This window comes from Erpetoichthys calabaricus, chromosome 14, assembly GCF_900747795.2.
Source record: "Erpetoichthys calabaricus chromosome 14, fErpCal1.3, whole genome shotgun sequence".
Lineage (NCBI taxonomy): Eukaryota > Metazoa > Chordata > Cladistia > Polypteriformes > Polypteridae > Erpetoichthys > Erpetoichthys calabaricus.
Genome location: NC_041407.2, coordinates 13,510,001 through 13,524,195, shown reverse-complemented (window position 1 = coordinate 13,524,195; position 14,195 = coordinate 13,510,001). Strand labels below are relative to the sequence as shown.

Here is a 14,195-nt window from a genome sequence, read left to right as displayed (position 1 = left end):
TGCTACTGCTCACCATGACACTAAAACTGAAAAAGTTGGGGTGGTTAAGTGAATGATAATTTAGAAATGTAACATCTTAAAATAAGCATTAGAACGTGTCAGCTGATGCCCTTGGTAGCTTAAGATATTAGAGTATAAGTTATAAAAAGCAATGAAGCATTATGTTAGCCATGAAGTGGGTAACACAGGAAGGTGTTCCTTTTATTGATTGCAACAAAGACAAGTATAGAATGGAAGCTTACAGAAAGGTCAAAGTAAGCTAAAAATTACATAGATGTGGATAAAACTGGAAAGGTTATGCTGCTGATTTGTGACGTGGCATAAAACAGTGCTGCACTGGGGGGTGCAGGTGCTCTTTAAACAGGTAAGCTTTGAGAAGTAGTCTCACTGAGATCAAAAGGCTGGCTGGCTCTGACGTCAGGGAGAGGAGATAATCGCGTGGGCAGGGGATTCATTATTGTTGCATGAAAAAAAGCAGAGTAAAGTTAGTTGAGGGTCGTTATTGAACAGCAAGGCTACTGTTCAATTTTGGACAAAGGACCAAGACCAAGCGGGGTAAAGTCAAAACACAGAAGCATAGAGAAATCTGAACTTGACTACCCCGCATATTTTACATTATGTTGTTCTCAAGGTTGTTCTGAAGTCAATATACCTTTTCATGTTGTATTTTCTGTTAACTGGACGCTAATCTACAGTATGTTTCATATTGAAACTATTCTCTGCACTTCCTTTTTTTTGTTTTTTCAAGTTAGAATTAGGATTCTGGATGTACACGAAGCTTGCTCATTTTATTTCCATGACAGTAAGTCTGAGCTCTCTTCAAGAATGTTTAGTTCACTGAAGAGTGCTGTTCTTCTTTGTCATGCCTGCTTTAGCCTTTGTGTAAACAAAACATTATTAAAGGTGAATTTGAATTTGCTAAGTCAGTGTGTTGTTAGCGGTTTATGCATTGTACTTCAGACTGCGAGGTCGCCAATTTCTTTATGCCATTGACTCACTGTGTGCAGCTCCCTTAAACTGTTGCTGGTCCAGCTGTTACAAATCTGATGTGTCTAACACATGGCATTCGCCAATATAAAGTTGAGGTTTCAATTTTGATCCAATTTACGTGATGCAGTTATCACTAGATCAAAATCAATAGGTTTTTAGCATTTTTTATGTCAGTGACTGCCTCGTTTTCACTTGGATTGGGTGGTTTGCTTTTGAGGTATTGTGTCCACAGACTTCACATTCCATGCAAACAAAGACAAACAAATATCACTGCAAAAGTGTTCAAGTCCTGTTTGGAAACATGTCCATCCATCCATTATCCAACCCACCATATCCTAACTACAGGGTCACGGGGGTCTGCTGGAGCCAATCCCAGCTAACACAGGGCGCAAGGCAGGAACCAAACCCTGGGCAGGGTGCCAGCCCACCGCAGGGCACACACACACACACACACCAAGTACCCACTAGGGACAGTTTAGAATCGCCAATCCACCTAACCTGCATGTCTTTGGACTGTGGGAGGAAACCCATGCAGACAAGGGGGAACATGCAAACTCCACACAGGGAGGACCCGGGAAGCGAACCCAGGTGTCCTTACTGTGAGGCAGCAGCACTACCACTGCGCCACCGTGCCATTGGAAACATGTAAAACATGTAAATCTGATAAAAAAAACCTGAAGTTAAAAATTGAATCCTGTCACAATTATTTCTCTATATACAGTATTCCTACCTGAAGTTAACCTCTGTAGGGAAAAATGTACTGGAACTAATTTTCAGTTGGCTTCTCTAACATTTTACAGTGCTAACAACTGTATCAAAGCTTGTGTTGGAGTCATCACGTCCCATGACCTTATATCCTGGTACACAGACATCAACCTGAAAGTTTGTCAAATTGTGTTCAAGATTGCCTATGTCCTTTGAAAACATGAAGCTAAAGCTTCTTAGTGAATTGAATATGATCGACAGTGCATCCCCCTGGGTGAATCCAGCACAATCACCAAACTGTCCCCCTTGGTGAATCAAGCTTGATCATCAGCGCAGCGACTCACTACCATTATAGCAACTTGCAACCCACCCGCAGCAGCCCGTGACCCAGTGGTTGAGAAACACTGTTATAGAGAGCAAGTGCATCTGTGTGGGCCTATTTGTTACAACAGCCATACGTGGCTATAATGCCTGACGTACACCTGATGAACTCTAAATTCACAGCTAGAGTGCAGGAACAGCACAAGACATCTGACAAACATTACAGGCAAGTTATTACTAAGAAATACTGACTGATTAATAGACTGATTACACTGGATACCTGTAGTCGGTGAGGCCATCCTCCCAGTCCAGGGTGGGTTGCTTACTTGTGCCTGGTGTTAGATGACAGGCTCTGGCTTCCTGCTATCTTGAATTGGATTAGGTGGGTTTAAAGTTGTAACGTGTTAAACTGCTGCTCCGGGCATGGAATGACATGTCAGAGTAGTTAAGAAACTTTGGTGCAGTATCGGTGGTGACAGCCACATCACTAGACCATCATGCAGTACTACACTTTAACACGTGCTGAGCTAAAAGATATTCTAGGATGTTAAGGAGCAGCCAGTTGGCCTAAATCAGACATGCTTTCACTTTTCTTGTTTTAAAGAATCCTTGACTACAGAAATGTTTTATTATTTACACACTTTTAACTTTAGCCTTTTGTTTTTACCTCCTCCTATGCTGTGTAAACATAATTTTTATTCTGTTTTATCCTAAATTTATTTATACTATTAAAAAATAATCCCTTGTGTGTGTAAATATTGCAGGATTATTGTTTTTTCTTTAATATGCGCTTTATAATTACTGTATATGTAAGCACTCTTAGCCTTTCTTTGATGACGAGCATAATGTAAGAATAAAGCGAATAACTGCTGCTTCATAGCTCCCAAGTCATGGGTTCAAATCCCAGCTCAGTTAACTGCCTTCTGGAGCTTGCATACATTTTCCTTCAGTATCCCAAATGTGTGTGTTACATTGACCGTGAATTTTCAGCTGGCAGGGGATTACTGGTTTGTGCGCATGTCTTAAACTTTGTTAAGGGTTAGTTTCAGCCTTGCACCTAAGTGTTACCTAAATTTGTGTTGGCAGGCCATGACCCTTAGTTGGATTAAGTGGATCCATTAATGGGATGGACAAAAAGATGAGATAGATTGATCAACTACTTGAAGTGGATCACCAAAGACTGAATTAATGACAACTATTTGGAATTCGATTCAGAAAACGGCTACCATACCATTCCATTTTCTAAGTCTGTTTATCATGAGCAGAGTTGAAGGGTGCTGGAAGCAATCCCAGTAACACAGGGTGCAAGACAGGAGCAATCTCCTGGACAAGGCACTCAAGTCCATCGCATGGGAATACACCCCCACTAGGGCAAATGTAGCATTGCCACCTAACTTGCAAGTCAATGGACTGTGGGAGAAACCAGACCACGCAAAAGAAACAAATACAGATAGGGAGAACATGCAAGCTTCACGCAGGGGGGACGCAGGACAAAAACCCTGGCCACCTTACTGTGAGGCAGCCCAGCTACCATACCTAGTATAAAATATCAACAACTGATATTTAGGCAAAGTTTCAAAATTGCGGATTAATTCAGGTTATTAGAAAACTCCATATATTTTTCAAACATACTATTCAATTCATCTATTTTCTCTTAAGTAAATATAGTTAACAGATTGTCGCCGCTGTTTTCTTCAGTATGTTTGTATGTGTGTGTGTGTGTGTGTGTATATATATATATATATATATATATATATATATATATATATGTATATACTTATAGCCACGTTATATGTGTACATATATATATATATACGTATTGTCTTGTATTTGCCTCAGTCTTTCTGATTTAACAGGAAGGGTGTTGTAAGCACAAAGTATCTCACCGCTTCCGTCGCCCTTCCTTTGAAGGGAAGTGAGTCTTGCACCACCACGTTCCGCCTACTCAGCTGTCGCGCGCAAGACTGCTCACTCTGCAAAATCGTAACGAGCGTTCTGCTGGTGCAGTTGATTGGAGGATGAAATGATTGACAGAGCGATTCTCAACGTTAATTGGTTAAATAATTTGATTGGCAGATAATCTTTCCGGCCCTTCCAGTGTAAATTTCTTGCAGGGGAAAAATAAAGCGGTCGACTGAAGGCGGGGTCTAAAGGCGGCAGGTAGCAAAGGTCCCGCCCTACCTGCTTCCCGGGCGTTGCGTCGCGCGAGGCGATCTTAAGTCGCTTGGGGGAGAGGGCGAGACTTCGAGAGTAAAGGGACTACTCGATAACCATCAAGTGAAAGGACTTGAATAGCAACTTATTAGACCATCGGTTTATTTATTTATTGTGTGGAATTATCGGTTAGAAGAGGACTATAGCACTTTGAGAAACAATGGTACTTAAAACGGAGGACGGTGTGGGTAAGTGTGTTTACAGTGCTAACTTATTTCGTCCTGGATGTCTTTTTTTTCCTTTAGGTACTTTTTATGGTGGCCGCGTGACTCGGTGTTCGAGTAGAGCTAGTAGAAGCTTTGAGTTGAATAATCAAATTGAACTCGACCAATAACTACTCGCAATGAACAGCCTGAAATAACTTTTTATTCACAGTGAAATTAACAGCAGTGGTGTGCATTGTCGAGTTCGGCTCTTAGTGTTCGGTGCCTGGTCTGACTGACGGGCTGTCTCCGCCTCTCCGTCTAGCTTCGCTTTCGTGTCAGCAAGTTCTCAAAGCGGGGACCTCCGACAGACTCACTCAGTGCAGTCATTAGTTTTATTACGACACAGCGGGTGACTCACGTCATGGTGTGCTTTGTTTTTGTTTGTTTCTGTTCTTCAGGCAGGAACACAACTTATACACGTTTACCATAAAAACTTGCACTTAAATGCCGTTTTAGATTAATTTATTCCTGTTCTTTACAATATCTTTAATAGGATAGATTAGTTCGAATCCGACTGATCTTTTCCTTGACTCAGGGTAAACGTTGTCTGAGAAGCCTAAAGATGTTATATTTCTATTATCCTTTTTCATCAAAGGAGCCAGCACCAGACTACAAGAAGTTTATAATGAGAGTGTTGTGACTCCGACAAAACCCAGTTATTAACCCCTGGCTTGTGCAGAAATGATGGTCTCCTGTCCGTACCAGTGCCCGCCTCGTAAGGCAAATCCTACCTGATAACCGACTTACTTTAACAACAGCTTGAGCTTTTTAGGGTGTCGCAATGAAAACTGTCAGTGCTGATTAGAGAGTGTAGTGTAGTTTATTTCTGTTTCAAGCCGTTTGCTCCATCTCTTCCCTCAAACGCTACATTGTATTGAGGTCTTGTAACTGGGCAGCTAATTCATAAAGCGAATTTTTTTTGTTCTTGGGACCATTTTAGAACTTTACAACACTTGTGACATGCTAAATTTCCATCCATCCATCTATTTTCCATCCCGCTGAATCCGAACACAGGGTCACGGGGGTCTGCTGGAGCCAATCCCAGCCAACACAGGGCACAAGGCAGGAACCAATCCCGGGCAGGGTGCCAACCCACCGCAGGACACACACAAACACACCCACACACCAAGCACACACTAGGGCCAATTTAGAATTGCCAATCCACCTAACCTGCATGTCTTTGGACTGTGGGAGGAAACCAGAGCGCCCGGAGGAAACCCACGCAGACACCGGGAGAACATGCAAACCATGCTAAATTTATCGTGTTATAAAAGTTAATTTTGAAATTAGCACCTTAATGGCAGCATTGATGAGATATCCAGTGCCGTTCAGTCACACTTTGTACTGGTATCAAGGTACCCAGGGAGTGTATGCCATGAAACCAAGCTATTAACTACCACCTTCAAATCTGCATGTTAGACTCCTAGAAGAATGGATATGTGAACTCACAAGGTTTTCACTATTTCCTGAGTTTCCCATCAGCACAAATCAGGATTTATCAGCCAAACTTTTTTAATTTCTAATGGTACATGTTTTGTTTAACACACTTAAAGCACATCCTCTAGTTTTTTACTACATTGCAGTGACCTCCACTGGATCATCTGGGACATTACTTTACCCAGGATAAGTTATGAGACAATACACACACACACTTTTGGTACCACTGTTGTATAAAGCTGAATGTAGCCTGATCCCCCCCCCCCCTTCTTTTTATAAGTTGAGCTACCCTGCAGTGACAATGAAACCACCATTAGTTAACTGGAAACTTGTGATTGTGCATGAAAACTACAATAAGGTTACTTTTTCTACCGTGTTCAAATGTACATCGTCTTGCACATTCTGTCTCAGAGCTGTATATGCACATGATATGCTAAAATATGCCTGTCTCCTTAAATGGGATTTGTTTGCATTGTCAGCAGCCAATTATGTATGTTAGGTGGATCTAATAAATTCCATACGCCCTCCCTGGTTAAGAATATATTCCAAAGCTCTTAGCTTGGTTCTCTGCATATGAGAGGTTTCTAAGCATTCCTGGACGTTCAGCTTGTTTTTACAAATGTTATATCTAAACAATATTCTTGGATACCTACATTATTTTGGTAGGTTGATGAACATTATTTTATCTAGATATATACACTAGTGCTAGGTAGAGCATATAGTGGTTTTCAATTCCTGGTCCCGTAAGGCGTATTTGCTGAGTTCATTCAAATAGATGGATTTTTTTTTTTACCTCCTGCCTGGCAAGGTCATAAAGTACCAAACTATGTGTTTTTTATACATTATTAAGAACTATTGGGGAAAGTGTTAATTAATTTTGTACATAAGAACATGGTACTGAATGGATTGATTATTAATGGTTGAGTACAGTGTTTATAAAAAGTATTCACCCCATTGGAAGTTTATGCACTTTTATTGTTTTATTACAATATTGAGTGACCATGAGGCTTTTTTGACACTGCTCAGCTGAAAAAGACTCTTTAATGTCAAAATGAAAACAAATATCTATGAAATGGTCTAAAATAATTGCAGATATAAAACATAAAATAATTCTTTACACAAGAATTCTCTCTCTTCTGGTCAGTATTTAGTAGAGGTACCTTCAACAGCTTTTGTCTTTATGAAACTGCTCAAGCGATATCTCAATTGTTGGGAAATGTAAGTGACCAGCCACAAATTCTCAATTGGATTGAGCGCTGGACTCAGACTTGGCCACAAGACACTGCAGAACATTGAAATTGTTGTTTTTAAGCTATTCCTGTGTAGTTTCAGCTTTATGATTGGCATTGTTGTATTGTTGGAAGACAAATCTCCAATGGAACAGGTTTCATGGTGACCTCATCAAGTTTTCCTCCTGCATTTCCCTGTAAACCTTCCAGATCCTGTTCCAGAGAATCGCCCACAAGGGTGATGCTGCCACCATCATACTTAATGGTGAGAATGGTGTGTTTTTGATGACCTGCGTTGTCTGGCTTATGCCAAATGTGGCATTTGGTCTGATTTTAAAAAGCTCAATTTTGGTCCCATTAGAGCATATGTCCTCCTTCCAGGTGACTTCAGAGTCTTCCATGTGCAACAAACTCTACCTGAGATGTCATGTGCATTTTTTTCTCATTGCCTTTCTCCGAAAATGCTATTACTGGTGAAGCAGCTGGGTAACCATTGTTGTTTGCACAGTATTATCCACTGTAACTTGTCCCTCATCTGGAATTCTCAGAGGCCTGTTGGTGGCCTCTTTTACTGGTTGTTGTCTTGCATCTATCTCCCAGTTTTGGTGGACGGCTTGCACTAGGTGTGCTGCAGTGCCATAGTCTTTAATTTTTAATGATTGATTTAACTGGACTCCCAAGAGATATTCAGTGACTTGAGTGTTTTCATGTCTCCATAAATTGAATTGTGCTTTTCATGGCCTTGTGTAAGGTGTTCTTTTGCCTTCATTATGTAGTGTAGGTTGCAGTACTGACTTACCACAACCTGGACCTTCCACACTCAACTGAAGCCTCTTCATACATATATACAACATATTGATACATTTATTTAATCATATTAAGTGGTGCTGTGGTGGTGCAATACAGTGCAGACTTTATTGCTCAATAAATAAATACATTTGTAAACTCCATCCCTCCATCCATCCTCTTCCGCTTATCCGAGGTCGGGTCGCGGGGGCAGCAGCTTGAGCAGAGATGCCCAGACTTCCCTCTCCCCGGCCACTTCTTCTAGCTCTTCCGGGAGAATCCCGAGGTGTTCCCAGGCCAGCTGGGAGACATAGTCCCTCCAGCGTGTCCTGGGTCTTCACCGGGGCCTCGTCCCAGTTGGACGTGCCCTGAACACCTCACCAGGGAGGCGTCCAGGAGGCATCCTGATCAGATGCCCGAGCCACCTCATCTGACTCCTCTCGATGCGGAGGAGCAGCGGCTCTACTCTGAGCCCCTCCCGGATGACTGAGCTTCTCACCCTATCTTTAAGGGAGAGCCCAGACACCCTGCGGAGGAAACTCATTTCAGCCGCTTGTATTCGCGATCTTGTTCTTTCGGTCACTACCCATAGCTCATGACCATAGGTGAGGGTAGGAACATAGATCGACTGGTAAATTGAGAGCTTTGCCTTGCGGCTCAGCTCCTTTTTCACCACGGCAGACCGATGCAGAGCCCGCATCACTGCAGATGCCACACCGATCCGCCTGTCGATCTCACGCTCCATTCTTCCCTCACTCGTGAACAAGACCCCGAGATACTTGAACTCCTCCACTTGAGGCAGGATCTCGCTCCCAACCCTGAGAGGGCACTCCACCCTTTTCTGGCTGAGGACCATGGTCTCGGATTTGGAGGTGCTGATTCCCATCCCAGCCGCTTCACACTCAGCTGCGAACCGATCCAGAGAGAGCTGAAGCTCACGACCTGATGAAGCAAACAGGACAACATCATCTGCAAAAAGCAGTGACCCAATCCTGAGTCCACCAAACCGGACCCCCTCAACACCCTGGCTGTGCCTAGAAATTCTGTCCATAAAAGTTATGAACAGAATCGGTGACAAAGGGCAGCCCTGGCGGAGTCCAACTCTCACTGGAAACCGGTTCGACTTACTGCCGGCAATGTGGACCAAGCTCTGGCACCGATCGTACAGGGACCGAACAGCCCTTATCAGGGGATCCGGTACCCCATACTCTCGGAGCACCCCCCACAGGATTCCCCGAGGGACACGGTCGAATGCCTTTTCCAAGTCCACAAAACACATGTAGACTGGTTGGGCAAACTCCCATGCACCCTCCAGGACTCTGCTAAGGGTGTAGAGCTGGTCCACTGTTCCGCGACCAGGACGAAAACCACACTGTTCTTCCTGAATCCGAGGTTCGACTATCCGACGGACCCTCCTCTCCAGGACCCCCGAATAGACTTTTCCAGGGAGGCTGAGGAGTGTGATCCCTCTGTGGTTGGAACACACCCTCTGGTCCCCCTTCTTAAAGAGGGGGAACCACCACCCTGGTCTGCCAATCCAGAGGCACTGACCCTGATGTCCATGCGATGTTGTAGAGACGTGTCAACCAAGACAGTCCTACAACATCCAGAGCCTAGGGGAACTCCGGGCGTATCTCATCCACCCCCGGGGCCCTGCCACCAAGGAGTTTTTTGACCACCTTGGTGACCTCATCCCAGTGATGGGGGAGCCCACCTCTGAGTCCCCAGGCTCTGCTTCCTCATTGGAAGGCATGTTAGTGGGATTGAGGAGGTCTTCGAAGTACTCCCCCCACTGACCCACAACGTCCTGAGTCGAGGTCAGCAGCGCACCATCCCCACCATATACAGTGTTGACACTGCACTGCTTCCCCCTCCTGAGACGCCGGATGGTGGACCAGAATCTCCTTGAAGCCGTCCGAAAGTCGTTCTCCATGGCCTCCCAAACTCCTCCCATGCCCGAGTTTTTGCCTCAGCAACCACCGAAGTCGCATTCCGCTTGGCCTGCCGGTACCTATTAGCTGCCTCCAGAGTCCCACAGGACAAAAGGGACCGGTAGGACTCCTTCTTCAGCTTGACGGCATCCTTCACCGCCGGTGTCCACCAACGGGTTCGGGGATTGCCGCCACGACAGGCACCGACCACCTTACGGCCACAGCTCCGGTCAGCCGCCTCAACAATAGAAACACGGAACATGGCCCATTTGGACTCGATGTCCCCCACCTCCCTCGGGATACGATGAAAGTTATGCCGGAGGTGGGATTTGAAGCTACTTCTGACAGGGGGCTCTGCCAAACGTTCCCAGTAGACCCCCACAACACGTTTGGGCCTACCAGGCCTGACCGGCATCCTCCCCCACCATCGAAGCCAACTCGCCACCAGGTGGTGGTCAGTTGACAGCTCCGCCCCTCTCTTCACCCGTGTGTCCAAGACATGTGGCCGCAAGTCCGACGACACGACCACAAAGTCGATCATCGAACTGAGGCCTAGGGTGTCCTGGTGCCAAGTGCACATATGAACACCCCTATGCTTGAACATGGTGTTCGTTATGGACAGTCCGTGACGAGCACAGAAATCCAATAACAAAACACTGCTCAGGTTCAGATCTTAGGCATTCCTCCGAATCATGCCCTTCCAGGTCTCACTGTCATTGCCCACGTGAGCATTGAAGTCTCCCAGCAGTATGAGGGAGTCCCCAGAAGGTATGCCCTCTAGCACTCCCTCCAGGGACTCCAAAAAGGGTGGGTACTCCGAACTGCTGTTCGGTGCATATGCACAAACAACAGTTAGGACCCGTCCCCCCACCCGAAGGAGGAGGGAGGCTACCCTTTCGTCAACCGGGGTAAACCCCAATGTACAGGCTCCAAGTCGGGGGCAATAAGTATGCCCACACCCGCTTGGCGCCTCTCACCGGGGGCAACTCCAGAGTGGTACAGAGTCCAGCCCCTCTCAAAGAGATTGGTTCCAGAGTCCAAGCTGTGCGTCGAGGTGAGCCCAACTATATCTAGCCGAAACCTCTCAACCATGCATACAAGCTCAGGCTCCTTCCCCTTCAGAGAGGTGACATTCCACGTCCCAAGAGCCAGCTTCTGTAGCCGAGGATTGGACCACCAAGGTCCCCGCCTTCGGCCACCACCCAACTCACACTGCACCTGACCTCCTTGGCCCCTCCCATAGGTGGTGAGCCCATGGGAAGGGGGACCCACGTTGCCTCTTTGGGCTGTGCCCGGCCAAGCCCCATGGGTGCAAGCCCGGCCACCAGGCACTCGCCATCGAGCCCCACCTCCAGGCCTGGCTCCAGAGGGGGGCCCCGGTGTTGATCCGCACTTTGTCTCATCCCTCACCTAGGACCAGTTTACCTTGGGTGGCCCTACCAGGGGCATAAAGCCCCAGACAACAGAGCTCCTAGGATCATTGGGACATGCAAACCCCTCCACCATGATAAGGTGGCGGTTCGAGGAGGAGGATTTGTAAACTTTAAAACCAGAATAAACTAACATGTAACACTCTCTTGATCTTAACACTAAAGATTGGAACTTTTTAAAATTTATATTTTAAAGTGTTAATTTAAAAGTAGTAAATTCTGAAAGTTATGTCTTTGATGACTTCTGTACCTATTAAAAACCAAGTGTCAAACTGGAACTGAAAATGTCAGCTAAGGTTATGAGTTGCTGTGTAACAAAGTCAACAATAATATTTCAATAAGCTTACAGAATATTAATAAAGAGGAGCACTATCCATTCATTATCTGATGAGGGGCCAGTACGTCATTAAAGAAGGAACCAATCCCAGATAAAGCAATAGTCCATTACGGGGCACACTTACAGGAGCAGTACACCCACATGTTGAATGTTGTATCTAATTTTATAATTCTGAATATCAGCACAACATATTAAGCTGACTGCGGTGGGTTGGCACCCTGCCCAGGATTGGTTCCTGCCTTGTGCCCTGTGTTGGCTGGGATTGGCTCCAGCAGACCCCCGTGACCCTGTGTTCGGATTCAGCGGGTTGGAAAATGGATGGATGGATATTAAGCTGAATAGATTGATATACTGTGTGTTTCATCTGGTTGTCTTGCATTCAACTCTCAACAAGAATGGGGTACAGCATAGTAGTGAGAGGTATTCACTCAGAAATAGACCAGGCTCGCAGTGATTTAACGTGGGCTATGATTTCTTTATAGAGTGAATTTTGAGAATAGAATTAATTAAGGTATATCACATTCTGGAAAACATATGAATTATTCTTTGTAGCCTTGATTTTTTTTTTTAAATAGATGGTATAATTTTTTAACTGGTGCTGTAATAGCCAGGCTAGAATTCCTCTAGTCAAACAAGAGAAGGCAACAAGTTATACTCTTTAAGTGTGGGTTGCCAGTGCCACAATAAAATGGCATATTGAGTAGTGAGATTGAATGTCATATTGCCACGGGTAGGGCAATACAATAGACTGAGTTTGTGACCATCCTGTAGTTCTCTGATTGTTAGGTGATAATTGATGCTGCGTATTACATAATCAGATTTTGTGGATGTCTTCTGAATGAGGAGTCGTGGTACTGCAGACTACGTCTCATAAGTAGGTATATTTTACTAAGTTTAAGTAGACAGTTTAAGTCAAGAAACATACTGACATTGAGGAATTTTGAGTCAGATTAGATCTGGAAACAATATGTTCTTTCAAGGGCTGAGTTTGATTCTGAATGGTCTTGTACCCAGAATGCTAATCACTCTGTGCAAGTCACCAACTCTGCAATGTCTGCAGCAAAATATCCTCAGACCATCACACTTTGTCCTCCATATTTGATGGTTGGGGTCGCACACTGAGGAATCCTCCTTTCACCAACTCGACTATGTACAAATGCCCTGCTTGATGAACTGAATATTTCAAGTTTTGATTAATTGGTCCATAAGACTTTCTTCTAGTCTAGAGTAGTCCACAGCCGATATTTCATGGCCCAGGCAAGCCTAGCTTTATTTTGTTCTTTATGGCTTTCTAACCGCCACTCACCCTGTCACACCTGTAGCACAGTCTCCTATTCACAGTAGAAACTGAGACTTGCTTTCTTCAACCACTGTTAAGCTGTGCTTGAGGCTGTTGTGCTGTGAGGTGCCTACCACGCAAGCTGATGACCATCAGAAACTTGTCTTCTGATTGGGTTATGACCCTTTGTTTGCCTATCTGTCCTTTCCTAGTTTCTTCCAGCTTCCAATTCCCTTTACATTGTGTAGGACACCACAGGGTCTACTCTTCTAAGGGTAATAAAACTCTGTCTTATTTCATTTGTTAATTGCCCTTTTCTTGTCATTATCACTGGAATTTACAACTTTCTGCAGTGCAGTATTGTTCAAGTAGTACTTAAGAGAGTGCAGTAACAGTCTCTTGCAACTCTGCATTATGACAGACAGAGGGGTTTTAAGTAATCAGCAGAGATTGGGACACCTGTGAAAACTGTTTGCTTCAACTTGCAACGCTTAATTTACTTTAATTGCTGCTGAACATCTGTAGGCTGTAACCTATTAGTTGTTCCCTGAAGAAGGCCAATTTGTGATACCTGTATTCTGAAATTTCTTTTTTTTTTTATTTCAGTTTTTAAATTTAAACCTCTAGCAGTTTACTGCTTACCTTTCCACCATTTTAGGTCATTCATTGCATTTTAACTGATTAAATCTGAAGAAAAGCCGAGGTGTTCTAAAACTTTTACTGGTTGTATGTATGTATGTACAGTGCATCCAGAAAGTATTCACAGCGCATCACTTTGTCCACATTTTGTTATGTTACAGCCTTATTCCAAAATGGATTAAATTCATTTTTTTCCTCAGAATTCTACACACAACACCCCATAGTGACAATGTGAAAAAAGTTTACTTGAGGTTTTTGCAAATTTATTAAAAATAAAAAAACTGAGAAATCCCATGAACATAAGTATTCACAGCCTTTGCTGAATACTTTGTCGATGCACCTTTGGCAGCAATTACAGCCTCAAGTCTTTTTGAATATGATGCCACAAGCTTGGGACACCTATCCTTGGCCAGTTTCGCCCATTCCTCTTTGCAGCACCTCTCAAACTCCATCAGGTTGGATGGGAAGCGTCAGTGCACAGCCATTTTAAGATCTCTCCAGAGATGTTCAAGCAGATTCAAGTCTGGGCTCTGGCTGGGCCACTCAAGGACATTCATAGAGTTGTCCTGAAGCCACTCCTTTGATATCTTGGCTGTGTGCTTAGGGTCGTTGTCCTGCTGAAAGATGAACCGTCGACCCAGTCTGAGATCAAGAGCGCTCTGGAGCAGGCTTTCATCCAGGATGTCTCTGT

At 44.4% G+C, this 14,195-nt stretch overlaps 1 protein-coding gene across 5 annotated transcripts in view; it reads left to right on the top strand.

Moving 5' to 3' along the window:
- cyth1b (cytohesin 1b) overlaps positions 1 to 14,195 on the top strand; it is a 226,821-nt gene that overhangs the window by 152,629 nt on the left and 59,997 nt on the right. The window contains exon 1 of one of the 5 annotated variants that reach the window (XM_051918725.1): positions 4,174 to 4,418. The exons of 3 other annotated variants lie outside the window; for them this stretch is intronic. In XM_051918725.1, coding sequence (XP_051774685.1) covers positions 4,391 to 4,418 — 28 coding nt within the window. In that variant the 5' untranslated portion in view covers positions 4,174 to 4,390. Of the gene's footprint in view, positions 1 to 4,173; positions 4,419 to 5,104; positions 5,152 to 14,195 lie in introns of those variants that run through there. One more of the 5 variants, XM_051918724.1, reaches the window with a different exon arrangement.